Below are 21,907 nucleotides of genomic sequence, written 5' to 3'. Positions count from 1 at the left end.
GTTTTTTATTTGAGATTTTTCTAGTCTTTTCAGATATGCCTGTATTGCTATGAACTTCCCTCTTAGGACTGCTTTTGCTGTGTCCCATAGGTTTTGGGCTGTTGTGTGTTCACTGTCATTAGTTTCTAGAAATTTCTTGATTTCCTTTTTGATGTCATTGTTAAGCCATTCGTTATTTAAGAACGTGTTATTCATTCTCCATGAGTTTGGGTGTCTTTCATTTTTTTCCATGAGGTTGATTTTTAGTTTCAAGGCATTGTGGTCTGAAAAGAAGCTTGATATCATTTCAATTTTCTTGAATTTGTTGAGGCTTGTTTTGTGTCCTATTATGTGGTCTGTCTTTGAAAATGTCCCATGTGCCTTTGAAAAGAATGTATATTTTGCTTCTTTGGGGTGGAAAGTTCTATATATATCAGTTAAGTCCATGTGGTTTAGTGTGTTGTTCAATGCCTGTATATCCTTGGTGTTTCTTTGCTTGAATGATCTGTCTATTGTTGATAATGGAGTGTTGAAGTCCCCTACTATGATTGTGTTGTTGTTAATATCCTTCTTGTGGTCTTCTAGTGTTTGCTTTATGTATTTGGGTGCTCCTATGTTGGGTGCATATATGTTTATCAGTGTTATATCTTCTTGATGAATCGTTCCTTTAAGTATTATGAAATGTCCTTCTTTGTCTCTTTTTATTTCCCTTGCTTTGAAATCCGTTTTGTCTGATATGAGGACTGCTACCCCAGCTTTTTTTTCAGGTCCATTTGCTTGGAATATTTTTTTATATCCCTTTATTTTCAGTCTATGTAAATCTTTTGTCTTGAGGTGTGTTTCTTGTAGACAGCAAATATGTGGGTCCTGTTTTCTTATCCATTCCGTTACCCTATGTCTTTTAATGGGAGCGTTTAATCCATTTACATTTAAGGTTATTATTGACATGTATTTATTCATTTCTCTTTTGTATCTCTGTTCCTCTACTCTTTTTTTGTTTTTTCTCTTCCTTTTTCTTAGAATATTCCCTTTAGCATCTCTTGCAATGCTGGTTTTGTGGAGATGTATTCTTTTAGTCTTCCTTTGTCTGTGAAACTCCTTATTTCACCTTCTATTTTGAATGAGAGCCTTGCTGGGGAGAGTATTCTTGGTTGTAGGCCTTTGTTTTTCATTGTTTGAAATATTTTTGACCATTCCCTTCTGGCTTGTAATGTTTCTGTTGAGAAATCGGTCGATAGCCTTATTGGAGCTCCCTTGTAAGTTATTTGCTGTTTTTCTGTTGCTGCTTTTAGGATTCTCTCTTTGCCTTGGAATGTTGCCATTTTAACTATGATGTGCCTTGGAGTGGGTTTTTTGGGGTTCCTCTTTATTGGAACTCTCAGTGCTTCTTGGACTTGCATAACTTTTTCTCTCATCAGGTTCGGAAAATTTTCTGTTACTATTTCTCCTTTCAGTTTTTCAATTCCATGCTCCTTTTCTTCTCCCTCTCTTATCCCTATGAGCCTGATATTATTTTTTTTAATGCTGTCCTGTAATTCCCTTACATCTTGTTCATATTTTTTCAATCTTTTTTCATTTTGCTCTATCATTTGAGAATTATTACCTACATTATCCTCTAACTCACTAATCTGATCCTCTGCTTCGTTTATTCTGCTTTTGACTGATTCTACTGTGTTTTTCAGTTCAGAGATTGCATTCTTCATTTCTTCCTGGTTCTTGTTGATAGTTTCTATGTCTTTTTTTATGCTGGTGTAGTTCTCTGCAAGTTTCCTGTAATTTTATTGGAGCTGTTGGTAACTTCCTTGGAGGTTGTCATAGTTGTTTTTGAGGTTTTCGAGCATATTGAGCTTCTTTACCACCATAGTTTTGAATTCCATGTCTGACATTTGGGCTATGTCTATTCCATCTACCTCTTTCTGGGGATTCTTCTTTTCTTTTCATTGAGAGGTTTTTTCTCCGTCTTATCATGTTGGATTCTTCTTGTTTGTTTTTGTTATTTGGATTTGTCTGCTTTGCCTTCCCAGCTTTGTGGTATGAGATTTTTTATGGTAGATCTGGGGGCTTCAGTGGTGCAGTCTCTTTGATCTCCTGAGCCTGATGTTCTTGCGGTACCTTTTATGTCATTTGTTTATGCTGTCTGGTTATATTTCAGATTTTATTTTTTGTTAGGATATTCCTTCTGGCTTGTTGATTGAGAGTCACTCTATCCACTTTATCTCAAATTCTTTTGTGGAGATGTCCGTTTTAGCCTTGGTGTGTCACCTTCTTTTTCTGCATCCACAGCTGGTCTAGTGTGGCAGTTCAGAGGTTCTTGTTTCTTGCAGCAATGGTGCACGCCTGCGGTTGCCGGCATGGCACGCTCCCTTGCTGCCTGCTGGAGCCTGTTGAGGTGTCCTTGCGCGCGAGCCCCTGCACGGGCGGGGTGGCCGAGAGCTTTCCCCGGGATTGCCGCCTATTGTCCCCGGGCTGAGGTGTTTTCCAGCTCGCGTGCCTGTGCCCTTAGTCCCACTGAGCCGAGCTCCAGGAGTTGGTCTCTTGCCTCTTAGGGCGGGGCTGCGGACACTTGTGCTCAGTGGAAGTGAGCATCTGTGAGTCACTGCGGCCCGCTGTTCCGGCACCACAGCCGACTGCCTTCCCTCACCCCTCTGGGCCAGCACAAACAGAGCCTGCGCTAGTGGTCTGCTTTCCAGCCTGGGGCCCAGCGCCCACGGGAGCTGTCTAGGGGTATCTACGCATGGTCCTCTGCGTGTTCAGTGGGCCCTCCCTGTGCCCATTGGGTCACTGATCTTATGTCCATTGGGGAGTGTCCGAGGGACGGCTGGACTCACGGCCCTGTGCACCTGGGCCAGTGAATGAGGGCACTTCCCTATGCGCGCCCCCGCGACCCAAGGGTAGGGTTGGGGAGTGGATGAGCGCGCCACTGCACCTGCGCTCTTCAAGAATGGCCTACCACACCCAAACTTTCCTCCCCTCTCCACCGTCCACTAGAGAAAAATATAAAGGAGAATTATGTTCTCACTTGCCCGGCAGCACGCTGTCTCCTGTCCTTCAACGCCAATGCCACTTGGTCGAGTCCCGTCTCTGCCAGTTGGCAGAGATCCTCTGTCCTCCCGACTCCTCTCCCGGGTAGCCTGTGGTCGCCAAAAAGCCTTTGTGTACTTCCAGCCGAAGCTTAGGCAGCCGCCCCAGTCAGGAATCCCGTTTCATCCCCTTTGCCTCTGCTATCCTCCCTAAACAGGTTGTTCCCAGATGGTTTTTCTCTAATCCAGCAGTGCCTTGTCTCGACTCCTGCCAGTGTCCAGCTGCTCACTGAGATGTTCTGTCTGCAATTAGTTCGAACTGCAGACGGGTCTCAGGAACCTGAAACCGCAGCCTCTCCTCACTCCTCCGCCAGCTTCCCTTTTCATTTGCTGATTTGTTAATGATGGCCATTCTGACTGGTGGAAGTGGTATGTCATTGTGTTTTTTATTTGCATCTCTCTGATGGCTAGTGATATTGAGCATTCTTTTACATGCCTATGGACCCTCTGTATGTTCTCCTTGGAGAAGTGTTTGTTCAGGTTCTTTGCCTATTTCTAATTGGATTGTTCGTCTTCTTGGTGTTGAGTCATATAAGTTCTTTATATATTTTGGAGATCAATCCCTTGTCTAAAGTATCATTGGCAAATATGTTTTCCCATATGGTTGGCCCTCCTTTCATTTTACTGATGTTTTCTTTTGCTGAACAGACACTCTTTAGTGTGCTGGAGTCCCATTTGTTTATTCTTTCCTTTATTTCCCTTGCCTTAGGAGATATATCGACAAAAATATTGCTACATGGGATATCTGAAATTTTTCTGTCTATGTTTTCCTCTAGTACTCTTATGGTGTCACAAATTACATTTAAGTCTTTGATCCATCTTGAATTTATTCTGGTGTAGAGTGTAAGTCAGTGGACTAGTTTCCTTTTTTTGCGCATCCTTGTCCTGTTATCCCAGCACAATTTGTTGAAGAGGCTCTTTTCATTCTATTTTATGTTCCTTCTCCCTTTGTCAAATATTAGTTGACCATATTGACTTGGGTCTATTTCTGGGCTCTCTATTCTGTTCCATTGATTTATATGTCTATTCTTATGCCAGTACCAGACTGCTTTGATTGTAGTGGTTTTGTAGTATAGTTTGACATCAGGTATTGTGTTTCCTCCTTCCATGTCCTTATTCCTCTAAATTGCTGTGGCTATTCGGGTCTTTCTTGGTTCCATATAAATTTTGGAATAATTTGTTCTACATCTATAAATTATGTCACTGTTATTTTAGTAGGGATTACATTGATTTTTTAAATTGCTTTGGGTACTATGGACATTTTAATGATGTTTAATCTTTCCATTCATGAACATGGTATATGTGTCCATTTACTTGTATTTTCCTCAATTACTTTCTTCAGTGTTATATAGTTTTCCAAGTACGGTTCTGTTACCTCCTTGGTTAAGTTTATTATGAGGTATTTTATTTTTATTGTTGTTACAGTAAATGGGATTTTTTCAAGTTTCTATCTCTGATATTTTATTGCTTGTGTACAGAAATACCTTAGATTTCTGAATATTTACTTTGTACCCTATTCACTTACTAGGTCAAATTTTACCAAATTCACTTATTAGGTTGAGTAATTTTTTTATGGAGTCTATAGTGTTTTCTATGTACAGTACCATGTAATCTGCAAATAATGACAGTTTTACTTCCTCTTTTCCAATTTGGATACCTCTTATTTTCTTTTCTTGTCTGATTACTGTAGCTAGAACTTCCAAGACTATGTTGAATAGGAGTGGAGAGAGTGGACATTCTTGTCATGTTCCTGATCTCAGGGAGAATGCTTTCAGTTTTTGCCCATTCAGTATGATGTTGCTTCAGGTTTCTCATATATGCCCTTTATCATGTTGAGGTATGCTCCCTCTATTCCCATTTTGTAGAGTGATTTCATCATAAATGGGTGTTGTACTTTACCAAATGCTTTTTCAGCATCTAGTGATATGATCATGTCATTTTTGTCCCTCATTTTGTTTATGTGGTGAATTACATTTATTGATTTGCGAATATTAAACCATCCTTGCATCCCTGGGAAGAATCGTGCTTGATCATGGTGTACTATCTTTCTAATGTGTTGCTGGATCCGGTTTGGCAATATTTTGTTGAGAATTTTAGCATCTGTGTTCATCAGTGATATTGGCCTGTAGTTTTCTTTCTTTGTTGTGTCTCAACCTGGTTTTGGAAATAGGGTAATACTAGCTTCATCGAAAGGTTAGGCAGTCCTCCCTCTTCTTGGATTTTTTGGAATAGTTTGAGAAGGGTAGGCATTAGTTCTTCCATAAATGTTTTGTAAAATTTGCCTGTGAAACCATTCAGTCTAGGGCTTTTGTGTGCCGGGAGTTTTTTGATTACTGCTTCAATTTCATTAGTAGTTATTGATCTATTCAGGCATTCTGTTTTTCTAGATTTGGCTTTGGAAGAGTATATGTTTCCAGAAATTTGTCCTTTTCATCTAGTTTGTCAAGTTTCTTGCCATACAGATGTTTGTAGTAATTTCTTACAATCCTTTGTATTTCTATGGTATCAGTTGTGATTTCTCCTCTTTTGTATCTGATTTTGTTTATTTAAGTCCTCTCTCTTTTTACCTTGATGAGCCTGGTGAAAGGCTTGTCAATTCTGTTTATCTTTTCGAAGAACTGGCTCCTGTTTTATGATCTTTTGAATTATTTGTTTTGTCTCTATGTCATTTAATTGTGCTCTGATCTTGATGATTTTCTTCCTTCTACTCACTCTTGGCTTTGTTGTTTATTCTCTAGTTCTTGTACCTGTAGGGTTAGATTTTTTATTTGAGATTCTTCTATTCTTTTTAAGTAGGCCTGTATTGCTCTGAATTTTCCTCTCAGGACTGCTTTTTCTGTGTCCCATAGGTTTTGAGATGTTGTGTGTTCGTTATCATTAATTTCCAGAAACTTTTTGATTTCTTCCTTGATGTCATTGTTATGCCATTCATTATTTAATAGCACATTATTCATCCTCCATGAGTTGGAATGTCTTTGAGTTTTTTTCTTTGAGGTTGGTTTTCAGTTTCAGGCCATTGTGATCTGAGAAGATGCTTGATATAATTTCAATATTCTTGGATTTGTTGAGGCTTGTTTTGTGTCCTACCATGTGGTCTATCTTTGAAAATGTTCTATGTGCACCTGAAAAGAATATATGTTTTTCTTCTTTGCTATGAAATGTTCTCTGTATATATCAACTAAGTCCATTTTATCTGGAGTGTTGTTCAATGCCTCAATATCCTTGGTGTTTCTTTTCTTCGAAGATCTCTCCATTGTTGACACTGGGGTGTTAAAGTGCCCTACTACGAGTGTGTTGCTGTCCATATCATTCCTGAAGTCTTTCAAGATTTTCCTTATGTATTTGGGTGTTTGTATATTGGGTGCATATATGTTTACTAGGGTTATATGTTCTTCAAGGATTGTTCCCTGAAGTATTAAGAAATGTCTGTCTTTGTCTCTTTTTATGGCCTTTTCTGTGCAGTCTGTTTTGTCTTATATAAGTATTGCTAACCTCGCTTGTTTTTTTTTCATGTCCAGTTGCTTAGAATACTTCTTTCCATTCCTTCACTCTCAGTCTGTGTAGATCTTTTGTTTTAAGGTCTTTCACTTGTAGAGAGCATATTTGTGGTTCAAGTTTTTCTATCCATTCTGCTACTCTATGTCTTTTGATTTGAACATTTAATACATTTAATTTATTCATTTCTTTTAGTACCTATGTTCCTCTCTCTCTTCTTCTTTAGGCAGACCCATTAGCATGTCTTTCAGTGCTGGTTTGGTGGAGATATATTCTTTTAGTCTTCCTTTTTCTGGGAAATTCCTTATTTCATCTTCCGTTTTGAAAGTGAGCCTTGCTGGGTATAGTAGTCTTGGTTGTAGGCCTTTGTTCTTCATCTCTTGAAATGTTTTTGGCATTCCATTTTGGCTTGTAGTGTTTGTGTTGAGAAATCAACTAATAGCCTTATTGTAGCTCCCTTGTATTTTATTTGCTGCTTTTCTCTTGCTGTCTTTAGGATTCTCTCATTGTCTTTGAATGTTGCCATTTTAATTATGATGTGCTTTGGAGTAGGCCTCCTTGCGTTCTTCTTTATTGAGACCCTCTGTGCTTCCCGTACTTGTGAGACGGTGAGATGTTTTCTCTCCTCATGTTCAGGAAGTTTTCTGTTATTACCATTTTAATCAGGTTTTCTAGCCCTTGCTCCTCTTCTTCTTCTGGCATCACTATGATACAGATATTGTTGTATTCCATGTTTTCCTGAAGCTCTCTTAAACCCTCTTCATTCTTTTTCAGTCTTTTTTCATTTTGTTGCACTGTCTGAGAGTTTTTCTGTGTTGTCCTCTAGCTCATAGATCCGATCCTCTGCTTCCTCTAGGCTGCTTTTGATTCCTTCTACTGTGTTCTTCAGTTCAGAAATTGTATTCTTCATTTCTTCCTGGCTCTTATTGATAGTTTTTATGTCCTTTTTCATGCTGGTGTAATTCTCAGTAAGTTCCTTGTAGCTTCCCTGATGTCCTTTTTAGTTTCCCTGGAGTTCTTTGTATTTGCCCTGGAATTCGTTGTAGTTTTCTCTGAGTTTGTTGAGTTCATTGCAGTTCCTCATTACCATTGTTTTGAATTTCTTTTTTGGTAGTTGGCTTGCCTCTATTTCATCTATCCCTCCTTCTGTGAATTCCTCCTTTCCTTTTGATGGGGTGCTGTTTCTCCTTCTCCCTGTTTTAGGTGGCTCTTCTTGTTTGTTTCTGTTCTTAGATTGACCTGCTTTCATTTCCTGCTTTTGTTGTGTGATCTTCTGGTATACTACATTGGTTGAGCTGCTGCCTCCGGCTGATGCCACTTGAGGGGAGTAGTCTGATTAAGCTATTTCTTCTGTAGCACTGGGGGTGATTCTGCACTAGGATCTAGTACTCTGCTCCCTTACATCTTTCTCCAGAGTCAGCTTCCAAAACTTTTACAAAGCGCCTTCTATTCACTTCACCCTCATTTGGCCTCAGTCAGGGGTGAGTGGTCTCTCTCACACAGATCCAGGGCCCATAGGCCATGGGGTGGCTACTTGCATGCCGGGGTGAGTGGACCGTGGGAACTACTGCGCATAGCCCTGGGGTGGGACTCAGGGAAGGCTGGTTATGGACCTGGGTAGGTGGACTGGGGCGCTTACCATGGGCGGGACGTGAGGAGTGGGCAAGTGCACTTCTGTGCGTGCATTCATCAAGAGTATCTCCCCGCCCCTAGCCTTTCCTCCCTGGTCAGCAAAAAACAATCAAAAGAAAGAAAAAGAAAACAACACACACACACACACACACACACACACACACACACACACTCACTCACTCACTCACTCTCATGGAAAAAAATATGCTGCTCCTTGCCTCTCAGAGCCAGATGCCACCTGGCCCACTCCTGCTGGAAGAGCCTCACTCTTCACCCCTGACTCTTCTCAAGGGGAACCCAGGGTCACTAAAAATATTTGTACACTGCCAGCCATAGCTCGGGGAACCAAGCCAGCCAGAGCTCAAATCTTGCCCCTTTCTCCTCCAAGATCCTCACCAGACAGGTCTCTCCAAGATGGTTTCCTCTACTGCCAGCAGCGCCAGGGCTCAGCTCCTGCTGGTATCCATATATTAACTGAGGTGCTCTGTCCACAATTAGTCTAAACTACAGACAGTTCTTGGGAGCATGGAAGCAAAACCTCCCCTCACTCCTTCGCCATCTTTTCTCCAATTATCCTGTTCTTTAGTTTTCTCCTTTGTAAAATAAGAATGCTAACACCTATTATATAAGATGATATCAAGTTAAATTAGTGCCAGGCACTGAGAAATGCTTAATAATAGTTGAATTTGGTAGTGGTTCTGTGGTTCTGATTATTGTAGTTGTGGTTACTACTTCTAGTACTACCACTGTTATTGTTATAGTTATTATTATTACACTTTCTTTTTTTGTGTGTTGCATATATGTATGTATGTATGCATGTTATACACATACTTGTATTTGTATGTGCATGTGTATGCATACACACACACATACATATATATATATGACCCTGGCTGGTTTGGCTCAGTGGATTGAGCGTCGGCCTGCGAGCTAAGTGTCGCTGGTTCGATCTTCCAGTCAGGGCACATCAGAGAAGGAAAACTCTGACTCCAAAAAAAAAAAACCTCCGCTGCCTTGCGGCATACCTCTTCAGGGGAAAGGCTAAGGGAGTAAACCCCGACAGAAAATCCGGAGCCGGAGTCCCTAAGGTGGTTTGACGTTGTAGTCAACACCGGCAACTCCTGCGGCGCACCTGAAGCCAAGCTGTATTGACTCCGTCTTTCCCTTGGACCCTTCAGCTGCGAAGAGAGGGGGGGTCTGCTGCATGGGCAACAGCAGACCCTCCATATCACCCTGCCCAGGCTCTGTAGCTTCAGCTTCACTGGAGAGGACACTCCAGCGTCATCGCAAGATGTCGATTCAACACGGGAGGAGACAGATACCGTGTCACTCCCGAGTCGGACTGCACAGCCATTCTCGGCGGTGCAGATAGACTCTTAAGAAGCTACACCATCGTCTCTCGAGACGGACGGCTGCCGACGACGATATATATATATAATCTTTTTCCCATTTTTCAATTGCTTCTATGATATTTTCAGATATTCAAGGGTAAAGATGATTTTTGAAAAAGTGAAAACTAATAAAATTTGTAAAAAATCAGTAGTAGCTATCACACATAGAAATTGTAGATTTTCCCTGCCTGCTGTTGTCATACTTGCAACCAGTTTAACATTGATTTATTAATTGAAGTTAAAATAACATCTATTCTATTTTAATTAGTACATCAAAAATAATAGAATATAGGTTATAGTTAGACTCACTTCTGGAATTGGGTACATATGAATAAATAGTTATTTATGCTGGCAGATCACAATTCCTATATTTATATGATATAAATAAAACAACAGTTGGACATCTAACTTGTTGATTATATATATATGTGTACATGAAGTTACATAAACTTTACTGTGCTTCTTTTCAAAATATGTTTTATTGATTTTTCTGTTACAGTTGTCCCAATTTCCCTTCCCTCTTCTCCCCTCCGCCCGGTGGCCCCCATCCCTCCAGTTGTTCCCCCCTTTTAGTCTATGTCCATTGGCTGTGCATATAGTTCTTCTCAACCTCTTTCTGTCTATTCCATTCCCTCCTACTACGCTTCTTAATTTTTGTACTATCTCCTTCCCTCTCCCCCTTACCCCTCCCTGCTGACTTCCCCCCAGTATGTTCCCCATACCTATAGTTCTTTTTCCACTCTCGTTGCCTATTTAGTTTGCCTTTGTTCTGATTCCCTAGCTTCTGTTGGTTCTTGTGATGCAGTTTTCATTTTAATGTTCATAGTTTTGATCCTCCTTTTTCTAAGCCAGTCCCTTTAACATCTCATATAATAGTGGTTTGGATCTAATGAACTCTTTCAGTTTTATTTTGTCCTGGAAGCACTTTCTCTGCCTTTCTATTCTGAATGACAATTTCGCTGCATAGAGTATTCGTGGCTGTAGGTTTTCGATTTTCATTACTTTGAATATTTCTTGTCAGTCCCTTCTTGCCTGCAGGTCTCCCTTGAGAAGTCAGCTGATAGTCTAATTGGGACCCCTTTGTACATGATTCTTTTCTCTTGCTGCTTTTAAGAGCCTCTCTATCTTTAATTTTTGACAATTTGATTAAAATGTGTCTTGGAGTGTTTCTCCCTGGTTCCAGTTTTTCTGGAACTCTCTGTGCTTCCTGGACTTATAAGTCTATTTCCTTCCCCAAGTTCAGGAAGTTCTGCTTCATTACTTTTTCACATAATTTTTCATTTTCTGGTTCTTCTTCTTCACCCTCTGGCAATCCTATAATCCGTATGTTCAATCTCTTATAGCTGTCCCAGAGGTTTCTGGTCCTCTCCTCACTTTCCTTGTTTTCTCTTTCCTCTTTCTGCACTGGTTGACTTCCTTCCCTATATTCTGGTTTGTTGATTTGATCTCTGGATTTTATTTCCTTACCACTTGTCTCGTATGTGTTTTCATTCTTTTCAGTATGAGTGGCTTTCAATCCTTTCTCATCTTGTTCCAAATCTTTTGTTAATTCTGTAAGCCACCTGATGACTATAGCTCTGAATTGAGCCTCTGAAAGGTTTCTTATTTGTTCATCTGTCAGATTCTTCATCTGCTGCCTAGTGAGCTGTGTCACCAGGATTTCTATAGTTGTCTGCCTCATTTTGACAGATTTGTGTTTTGCTTTGTTTCTTGGACAGGCTATCTAGTGTGCTTTTTGACACTAATATTAGCATTATTTACCCTGGCTTTTTACATAGTACACTTAATAGTAAGTGTCATAATTTTCCTTCCCCACATATTCTTTATAATATGATGTAACTCATCAGCTGATGCTGATTCAGAGATACAATATTCTCTGTGAAACTATGGCTTCAAATAATAAAAAGAAATTTGCTGAGTGATAAGAATGTATTCAATTAAGCTATATTGTTATTGACAAGAGAACTACAAATGTTAGATATCTTTTGGAAATACTTCCATAATTAGTAGTTTACATATAACCTTGAATTTAAGAGTATGAGTAGACATTTAAGTCTTGTGTACCATTGTATACTCATGCAAGGCTAACGTATAGTGTAGGTAATCAACAGGTATTTGCTAGATGAATGAATGAATCAGTGAATGAGTGAATAGTATTGATGCTGACTTTAGGGACCAATCTTTCTCACTAGAATTTTTAAATAAATTAACATAGTTATAAAATTTCATTGTGATTTATGGTTTGTTATCACCATGTAAATCGTTCGATGTCACTCATTTATAATATGTTAACATTTGCTACAAATTACACTTATTATTTTACATGTTCTGTGTATTTACTAGGATGGCAGAAATTAATAGGAGGTTTTTGAACATTGCCTAACTTAGATTGGGGGAAGAATATAACCATGTTTACTGTGTTTATGTTGATGAGCATTCCTCAGTTGTACAGGAATAAATTTATAATGCAATTGTATGTAACAATCCATGTATTGAAGGAAATATAAGAATACTCATGGGCATTTTATCATAGATAATTAGTATATTGCTGTTAACGTATCTTTAAGAATAATACAAATATCTTTATTATTACATCATTGTCTTCTTACAGACAGTGTTTTATGTTTCATTATTGTTTGGTTTATTAGCAGTGCCAATTTATGCACTCAATTTAATCCATTGGATTCAGTCCTAGTGGCTGTATGGGTTTTCATACGCACAGGGAGAGGTCACATTTGACTGGAGTCCGCATGTTGATTGAACCTGAGTCATATAGGGCCATTGATGACAAAATCAGTTCTGGTAGTTTTTGTGTTGAGTCTTAAAATCTTTTCAGTCTCATCCAAGCAATTTTACATAATTATAGATCTGTATAATTTATTTTCAGCTTTTAATTAATTTATACTTTATTGTTATAAGCACATTTAACAAGAGCTATACACTCAACAAATTTTTAAGTGCACAGTATAATATTGTTTACTATAGGCACAATGTTGTACTGCAGATCTCTAGAACTTATTCTTCTTGTATAACTGAAACTTTATTCCACTTGAACAGCGGTTCCCTATTTCCCTTATCTTTCTACCCCTGGCAACCACTGTTTTACTCCTTTTTTCTATGAGTTTGACATTTTAGGTTGCTTATATAAGTAATATAAAATGTATTTAGATTACTCATATCAGCACTTACCCTTCTGTGATTTGCTTATTATGCTTAACATAATGTCCTCTGGGTTCATCCATGTTGTTGCATATGGTGGGGTTACTTTTTAAAGTCTGAATAATATTCCATAATGTGTGTGCATGTGCGTGCATCACATTTTTGTTATCCATTCATTCCTTAATGGGCACTTAGGTTGTTCTCATATTTTGGCTATTGTGATTATGCTGCAGTGAACATGAGAATGTAAATATCTCTTTGAGATCCTGATTTCAGTTCTTTTGGATATATACCCTGATGTGGGATTGCTGGATCATATGGTAGTTCTATTTTTAATTATTTGTGGAATCATCATACTTTTTCCCAAAGAGGATGCACATTTTATATTCCAACCAGTAGTGTACAGGGGTTTCAATTACTCCACATCCTCACCGATACTTATCCCATTTTTTTATAATAGCCATCTAAAGACATGTGAGGTGATATCTCATTGTGATTTTGAAATTGCATTTTCCTGATGATTAGTGATGTTGAACATATTTTCATATAATTGTTGGCCATTTATATGTCTTCTTTGAAGAAATGCCCATTCATGTTTTAATGGAGTTATGTAAGTGTTCATATTTTAATCAAGTTATAGAATATTTAACTTTTGCATTAGAAACATATATGGAATAAAAGCCTATGAGGACAAGTGGTATTTTGTAGTCATTATGAAAGGAGAAAAATTGTAATGTATGAAGGCTTTAATACCATTTAGATAAGTTCTATATATATATATATATATATATCGTCGTCGTCGTCGGCAGCCGTCCGTCTCGAGAGACGATGGTGTAGCTTCTTAAGAGTCTATCTGCACCACCAAGAATGGCTGTGCAGTCCGACTCGGGAGTGACACGGTATCTGTCTCCTCCCGTGTTGAATCGACATCTTGTGATGACGCTGGAGTGTCCTCTCCAGTGAAGCTGAAGCTACAGAGCCTGGGCAGGGTGATATGGAGGGTCTGCTGTTGCCCATGCAGCAGACCCCCCCTCTCTTCGCAGCTGAAGGATCCAAGGGAAAGACGGAGTCAATACAGCTTGGCTTCAGGTGCGCCGCAGGAGTTGCCGGTGTTGACTACAACGTCAAACCGCCTTAGGGACTCCGGCTCCTGATTTTCTGTCGGGGTTTACTCCCCTAGCCTTTCCCCTGAAGAGGTATGCCGCAAGGCAGCGGAGGTTTTTTGGAGTCAGAGTTTTCCTTCTCTGATGTACCCTGACTGGAAGATCGAACCAGCGACACTTAGCTTGCAGGCCGACGCTCAATCCACTGAGCCAAACCAGCCAGGGACATCATATATATAAATATATATATATATATATAAATATATATATATTTATATATATATATATATATACAGAGAAGGAAAACTCTGACTCCAAAAAACCTCCGCTGCCTTGCGGCATACCTCTTCAGGGGAAAGGCTAAGGGAGTAAACCCCGACAGAAAATCCGGAGCCGGAGTCCCTAAGGCAGTTTGACGTTGTAGTCAACACCGGCAACTCCTGCGGCGCACCTGAAGCCAAGCTGTATTGACTCCGTCTTTCCCTTGGATCCTTCAGCTGCGAAGAGAGGGGGGGTCTGCTGCATGGGCAACAGCAGACCCTCCATATCACCCTGCCCAGGCTCTGTAGCTTCAGCTTCACTGGAGAGGACACTCCAGCGTCATCACAAGATGTCGATTCAACACGGGAGGAGACAGATACCGTGTCACTCCCGAGTCGGACTGCACAGCCATTCTCGGCGGTGCAGATAGACTCTTAAGAAGCTACACCATCGTCTCTCGAGACGGACGACATATATATATATATATATATATATATATATCATTACCTCTTTTTAAATTCTCTTTTTATCTAATCCTGTAGTTATGAGTGCTGGGAAATGCTTTTAAAGACAAGAAAGCTAGAGGCAATAATAGCCACTGGACAATATCTACTGATCATGGCAAAAACATGATTGTTTCTGAAAGCCTGTCTAGTGAAAGGACTATTTTATACTAGCTTTTCTCTACTAATTCTCAGAACAGCAGTGCCCACTCATGGAATTTTTACCATTTATTGAACCCAGGTTAGAGCCAAATTGCATGCATAATACAAGGAAAATATATTAGGATTCAAAAAACAAAACTGTGAACTCTAGGTATTTAAGACATCTAATCTTAATTTTAAATAACTCATTCAATTAAAGATGATAGAGGTTGAAGTGTTATTTAATGAAAAAATGCAAAAATAAGGCATGCAAAATGAGTGTTATGTATGTCTGGGTTAATCAGAAGTCTGTGAGTTTGCCTAATGATCTTAATATGGCCTTCATACCACAGCATTTTTATCCTATATATACTTGGTTAATCAGTCTTCTATAGTGTGTTTTAAGGCATATTGAGAGATTAGGACAGCTTTCTTGATTATTACTTGGACTAAGTTAAAATTACTGAATGATTCTAGAAGTAATTTCAGTATGATTCAATTAATTTTTTTATTGATAAAGAGAATGACTCCTGGACTGCCATTTCTTTATATAGAGTCGTCTGAAGCTAGGGGTGGCTTGAAAAATGAAATAAATTAAAATGCTAATTATTGCATAGGAAAAGCACTGTGCTCTTAGATCCTTTGAGGAACATATGCAATGATTTTAAAAGAAATGCATTAAGTCATTTTTCTTCCAGTACTAGCATTAACTCTATTGTGTTGAGTACACATGGCAAACTACTATCATCTCTCAAGATTCTGATTTTTAAGTGTAATGACTATTGAGACTGCTTAGACTGCATCATTTTAGGTTGGTCATACTGGTAAATCTTAGAACTAACTGTTAGGGGTTTAGTTATTCAGATAATTTTTATCTTATATTAAAGTAAGTTTATTTAATTTTCATGTATTGTGCAACCATTAAAACAAAGCTGGTTTTAATGGGCTTCCATATTTTGATTCCTTTTAAAACATGTCTAGAAAGTTTTCTAGGTGCTGATATTTTTGAACACATAATTTAGCAAAAAGATATTGTGGTTGTGTTGATTTTCCTCTAATGAAAATCAGTAACTCCTTTGTGAGCTCTTTAACAAAGATCAGATAAATTAAAATACTAAAAATAATTGCCTCAAAATGAAGTTATGTTTTTAAAAGTAATAAACAAAGAGCAGGATTATGGCCATATGATTTATTGATGAACTTCAGGAGCATGAGTTTGGGGGCAAGAATATATCACTCCCCTTGTCTGAAAATAAAAAAGTTGGCTTTACTTAACTCATATTTTCTGATGGTTTAATTATCTATAACCTTTTCTTTTTCTTTTTTTTAATTAGAAGAGGTAAACTGGTAATACATAAGTACCTTAATAGTTGTAGAATTTCTGTACAGGAGGGGTTTAGGGATTTGGTATAAAGCTCCATTTTCACATTAGCCTGCCGTACAGGTTGTTTTTCACTTTGGTTTTGGGGATTGCTTATTTGGGGATAATGGAGGTAATGGGGGGCAAAAGCCATTCCTTGGCACTGGCACTCTTCAGTTTCAGGGCATTTTAATTGTTTCTGAATTAGAGGATTACCTTCTGAATACATCATAAATATATATTTTGTTCTAAGAAAGTAAATAGTACTAAAAAAATGGTGAGAGAAACAAAGCTAAACTTACTCAAAAGACCCTGTCTTTGAGGTTTGTTAATTATGTGTATGCAAATGGATGCTGCTGTTGTGCAAGTTGCAAATAGTTCATATCTATTCTTCAAAGCACTCTCAGCAGGAATTTTTATATGGCAACTTGTTTTGCAGTTAATGTTGCCTTAGGTACTTTAAAACAATTTCACTAAATTAAAGACATACCTAAATTTTAACATAATTTAGGACAAATGCATCTCTTTTTCCTCAATTAGTTTAAATGAGGGAGATTTTACATTCAATTCCAGTGCTGCTTGCAGGTACCTGGTGAAGGAGTAATTAATCTTGCACATTAGTTAAGAAGCAGCAATTGATTTTTGGTTCTATTTGGCTTATCTTTTCTGCTTAAGTGCTCATATTTAATTTGTAGGGAAACCTCTATAAACAGGTCTATATTTTTATGTTTATCCTCTTCTCTGAACTAATGAAATATATAAACACATTTATTGATTTTGGCATGAGCTTTATTAATATAGTTAATATGCCTTACTAGTGTTATGCCTTGCATTTGGATTAGTGCCATTATTGTTTATGAATCATAATTTTTCTTCCAGTTCAAAAGAATGCAGAAGCTTTAGAAGAGAAGAAGACCCAACCTGTAAAGAAGAGAGTGAAAGAGTTAAGAGTTTTGGATCCCAAAATGGCCCAGAATCTGTGTATGTGAATTTTCCTGCCTAGAGGGTGGTTGTTTTGTTGAATGTATTTAAACAAAGTTGTAACTTCTTTGAAGAGGTGTATTTATTAGCATTTACTAGGAACACAATTCTGTGTAGACATGATTTGGTTTGCCTTTTTGTCATTCAGTCAAAATGGAGGCCATCATAATTTAACCTTCCTCAGGCTTGATTAAATTTATTAATAATAAAACTTCAGAAAGTACTGATAACTAGGCATTGTTGGAGGACTCATTGAGACATAAGGCAGAGTTGAAAAGATTGGTATTTGTTTTTCTTCTGCGGAGGCTTGGGAGTAATAGTTTTAGAGTATTCACTAGTCACATCAGACAAATCCTTTCCTGCTATTCTTTTACATTTTAAGTAATTGTGATGTGAGCTAGTTAAATTGTTAACCACTGCACTTTAAAACTGGTTACTAAACCTTAAAGCCTTTAACAAATTAGTCAGCCTATAAGCATACTTTTGCTAAGCAGTAGACAGTTAAAGCCATCTTCATATAAGTAGGCCTTCAGTTTTACTTCATAAATTCTCCCCTCTGTATTGGACTTCACATTTTTTTCTTGTCACCAGAGTAGACTTGTGTTTATATTCTGAGGATACTAAAACACTATGCATGAAAATTTTCAACACATCAAGCATTTCTAATTATGCAAAGAGCTACCATAGGAGTTTATTATGTTAAAGAATGTGCTATAGGGAATCAGATAAAAATAAACAACTCATCATTCTCCTGTCAGTCGGAATATTGCTTTCATAAAAGAAGTCTCTTAATAGTTGCTGTGAATGTGTATATCACTTTATAAAGTGGATGTTCAGTAAGTTTTACAAAACACAGGATGCTCTTAATTGCTAGTTGATATCTGTCAACATTATTATTTTTGATTATGGAGATCTCATTTGGTGTTCACGCCTAGGTAATCATGTGTATAGACAGTAAGGATTTCTTATTTTAAGTGTCAGTGAAGTCATATGGGCATTTTCATGGAAAAAAAATATTTGGAATATATTCCTGTTCTGATGATAAGAACAAAGCAAATGTTCTTCAAAAAGTATGTTTTTTGGAGGTTAAACTGTAATGTGTTTTTGAAAAAAATACATTCTGAGTTAAGTGTAAGCTTTTTAGATATAATTTAATTAATTATTTCAATATGACAGTATATATATTGAATTAAGAAGACGTTGACAACGGAAATCAAGATTCAGCATATAAAACAACTAGTAGTATACCACATGAATGTCAGCAGGAATGCAGAGAGCAGTGATGATTCAGACACTTTCAGTTTTTCCTGTATATGAGAACTACAAAGTAGATTGATATACTTTTCTTGTATTTGGTTAATTTCTTGTCATTCCTGAGAAGTACTGTGTTGGTTGTATCTGACAGTCTCTACACTGAATTCTGCATTGAATTAAAAGACCAATTTGAAATTGAATCTCTAACTTTTAATGGGTCATTTTGTATTAGCTCAATCTGAAATGCATAAACATGTAGTTAATACTGCTATTAGCAGGAGTTTTATTTTGTATATGCAAATATGTGTTAGCTGTACATATTAGAGCCTTTAACAATGAGCTATTTTGCCTAGGTGAACTGTGTAGTCCATCAAAAGGAAAGTATTTTGTTTGTTCATAACTCTGTAAATTAATATTGGTGACATAAGTTTAAAAATTTGATTCTATGAAATGGGAATCAGGTATTTATTAGGATGATAAAATTTTGATGCTGTTCAATTTTTACTAAATCCTATTTTTATTTTAGCTATCTTCCTTGGATCATATCGTATGCCATATGAAGATATAAAAAACATTATTTTGGAGGTCAATGAAAACATGTTGAGTGAGGCCTTAATTCAGGTAACTTGCATATTTTCCTTTTGAAATTCATTTTTCATGGGTATTTCAAGGTTCCTCTCTTCTGAATGGAGTTGTGAGAAAATGTTCTTCTGTACTTGAATAGTAGAATTAGGAGTATCTAGCTGTGTTGGTTGTCAGAGGACTCAATGTAGAAGATCTAGATTTTAATAAAAAAAGATCTAGGTTCTATTTTCATTTTTGTCATTTATTAGATGAATGTATTTTTTAAATTTAAGTTTATGCATATGTAGACATATCATTTCCTTTTATTCACTGTGCAAAAATTGCATGTATTTCATCATCACACTGTAAAGTACACACTGTCATTATCATTTTATGGATATAAAAGAAGGGAGGCCAACACTTTAAATAGCTGCTCAAGATCAATGGGTAAATGGTATATTTATGCTTTGTTAAGCACTTAACATATGCTGGGGATCTGCCAAGAACTTTACATATTTTATCTCATTGAATCCTACAACAATCCTATGAGATAAGTATTAATATCCTCATTTTATGAATAAGGAAACTGAGACTTAGAGAGATTCCCAATGTCACATAACTGCTAAGTGGCATAGTAGCAGAGCAGGGCTTCAGAGCAAGGTCTATTATGACTCTACAACCAACCCTTCTTTCTTTCAAAAAAATTTTATTGATCTGAGAGAGATAGAAAGGAAAACATCTATTTCTTTTTTTAAGTATATTTCCTTGATTATATTGTTACAATAGTTCCAACCTTTTCCCCCCTGCTCCCCTCTACCCAGCATCCCCCTACCCCAGCAATCCATCCTGAAATCTATGTCCATGGTTCGTATATGCAAGCTCTCCCGCTTCACCCTTTCAAATATTCTTCTTCTCTTTTTTTAATAAATAAATGATTAATTATTTTAACAATAAAAAATAACAATCCCTCCCTCTCAGACTTAAGACCCTTTATAATCTTCTAAAGGACAATGGGCGAAGGTCTCAAGCTCCTCTAGCTGCTTCAAGCTAACATGGTCGTTGTCCTACCTACCCTTGGATCCAGAAATCCCTAATAAGCGTAGGGGTGTTGAGGGGAGAGTGGCCTTTCCACATGGGGAAGGATCATGCAAACTCCAGGTCAGTTGGCTGTCCCCGGGCAATAGCATGCTTGGTTTAACAGGCTGCCATCCTCGTTGTATTCTGGGGGCAACAGATTTGGCAATAGGGTTAAAATACATCATTCAATCCATAACCACTAGATGAAAAAAGGCAGGTATTAATTTTTCAATGTCTCACATTAGGGAAAAAAAAATGGCTTCTTTGGAGGAAGGAGTGCCAGGCACATCTCACCTGTCCAAAACCATTTTGCCCATTATACTTAGTTTGGGCCAAGGGAAATATTTTAGGTTTTCCCCCCTCTCAGAACTCTGGGCCCTTTCTGTCCAAGCCATTAGGATAGAAAAGAGAAACGAGTTTTAAAGTGAAGCCCACAGAACACCCCATACTTCACCAACCCAGCCACTTAGTTCAGCCAAACCGTTGAGTCTCAGGAGGCAGCGCTGCAGACAGGATTAAGTGAGGCCTATACATACAGACAATCACTCAGGTAAAGAGATCATAGGCTTATGCCCTTTGAAAACAGGAAACACATGGTAATTTCTGTAACATAACCCACAAAAAAGTCTCTAAATCTGTAAGACGGTCTTATTTGAAAGACATCCAGGTGTAAGACATTTGACATTCTTCTTGCCTGTAAATTAAATATCTTTGATGATACCACAGACATAGTTTAACTTTCAAGTGAAAACATATTTTAAATGAAAAGAAACTTTAAAGACGGTTAGCTGCACTACTTTATAGTCTACCACTGATCATTGTGATTTTCCTTGAATCACGATTTTTCTCCCTAAGATTACCCTCCTTGTCATTAAAGGGACAGCATTAAGTCCATTTTTAATATATCCTGTTCATTTGCATAAACACAACAAGAGCAGAAAATGATCACATATGACCTTTAGTTCTGCTTTGCTGGAACTTACGCAAGGAACATTTAGGTTGACCTTCAGTCTGCCCTTCAGGGCACGGAAGCAGAACCACATACCTGGCATTCAGCCTTGCCTGTACACACCTGTCTTTTCCAAGTCCTTCTGCTTTTCGAAGTCCTTCTGCTTTTCCATTGTGCCTTAAGGTTTCTTCTACCATCTTTCAGGAAAACAACCTTCATTCCTTCCCTGGGAAGATTGCCATTAACCGCACATCCAACCAAGGTACCAGGCCTTTTATCTCATGGACTTTTATTACCTTTGAAAGTCAATCCCAGTTCTTCAGGGCTTTTTGTTAACAACCAGAGCCCAAGCATGTCTCCTTTAGTCATGACATTCCAGTCAAAGTCTTCGTGAAAAAAACCTCTATTAACAACTGGTCTTATTAATTTTATGCAAAGAATCTTATGTCATTACTTACTTGTTTAGAATGCCAAACTCTGGAGGGATCAGATAGGGAGAAAAATATACAGTGTGAAGGAAAATCCTTGTCCTTCTAATATTCACTAAACTTGCATTTCCATTCTTTATATTTTCATTTTTCCCCCACTAAAATTTTTCTTTGTTTTTCCATTACAGTCGTCTCACTTTTTTTTCCCTCTTGCTTCCCTGCACCCTGTCCCTCCCTTCTCCCACATTCAGTCCCCACCCCCACATTCAGTCCCCACCCAGTTGTCCATGTCCATGGGTCATTTATACATGTCTTTGACTAGACCCTTCCCCTTCTTATCCCCTTCTCTCCCTCCAATCTCCCCCTTTGTTACTGTTAGTTTATTTCTTGCTCACATACCTCTGGTTCAATTTTGCTCATTTGTTTGTGTTGTTCATTAGTTTCCTGTAATAGATGATAGCATAAATTATTTTTATTTTGTTGCCTGGCTTATTTCGCTAAGCATAATTCTCTAGTTCCATTTATGTTGTTGCAAATGGTAGAAGTTTCT

At 37.9% G+C, this 21,907-nt stretch overlaps 1 protein-coding gene across 2 annotated transcripts in view; it reads left to right on the top strand.

The window, feature by feature from the left end:
* DIAPH2 (diaphanous related formin 2) overlaps nt 1-21,907 on the top strand; it is a 1,048,823-nt gene that overhangs the window by 415,211 nt on the left and 611,705 nt on the right. For both annotated transcript variants that reach the window (XM_090264504.1, XM_090264503.1), the window contains 2 exons: nt 16,984-17,085; nt 18,866-18,960. In XM_090264504.1, the coding sequence (XP_090120630.1) occupies nt 16,984-17,085; nt 18,866-18,960 (197 nt within the window). The remainder of the gene's footprint in view (nt 1-16,983; nt 17,086-18,865; nt 18,961-21,907) is intronic.

This window comes from Furipterus horrens, unplaced genomic scaffold (genome assembly GCF_987537825.1).
Source record: "Furipterus horrens unplaced genomic scaffold, mFurHor1.1.pri manual_scaffold_17, whole genome shotgun sequence".
NCBI classification, from domain to species: Eukaryota; Metazoa; Chordata; class Mammalia; order Chiroptera; family Furipteridae; genus Furipterus; species Furipterus horrens.
This window is presented reverse-complemented; position numbering and strand designations above follow the sequence as displayed.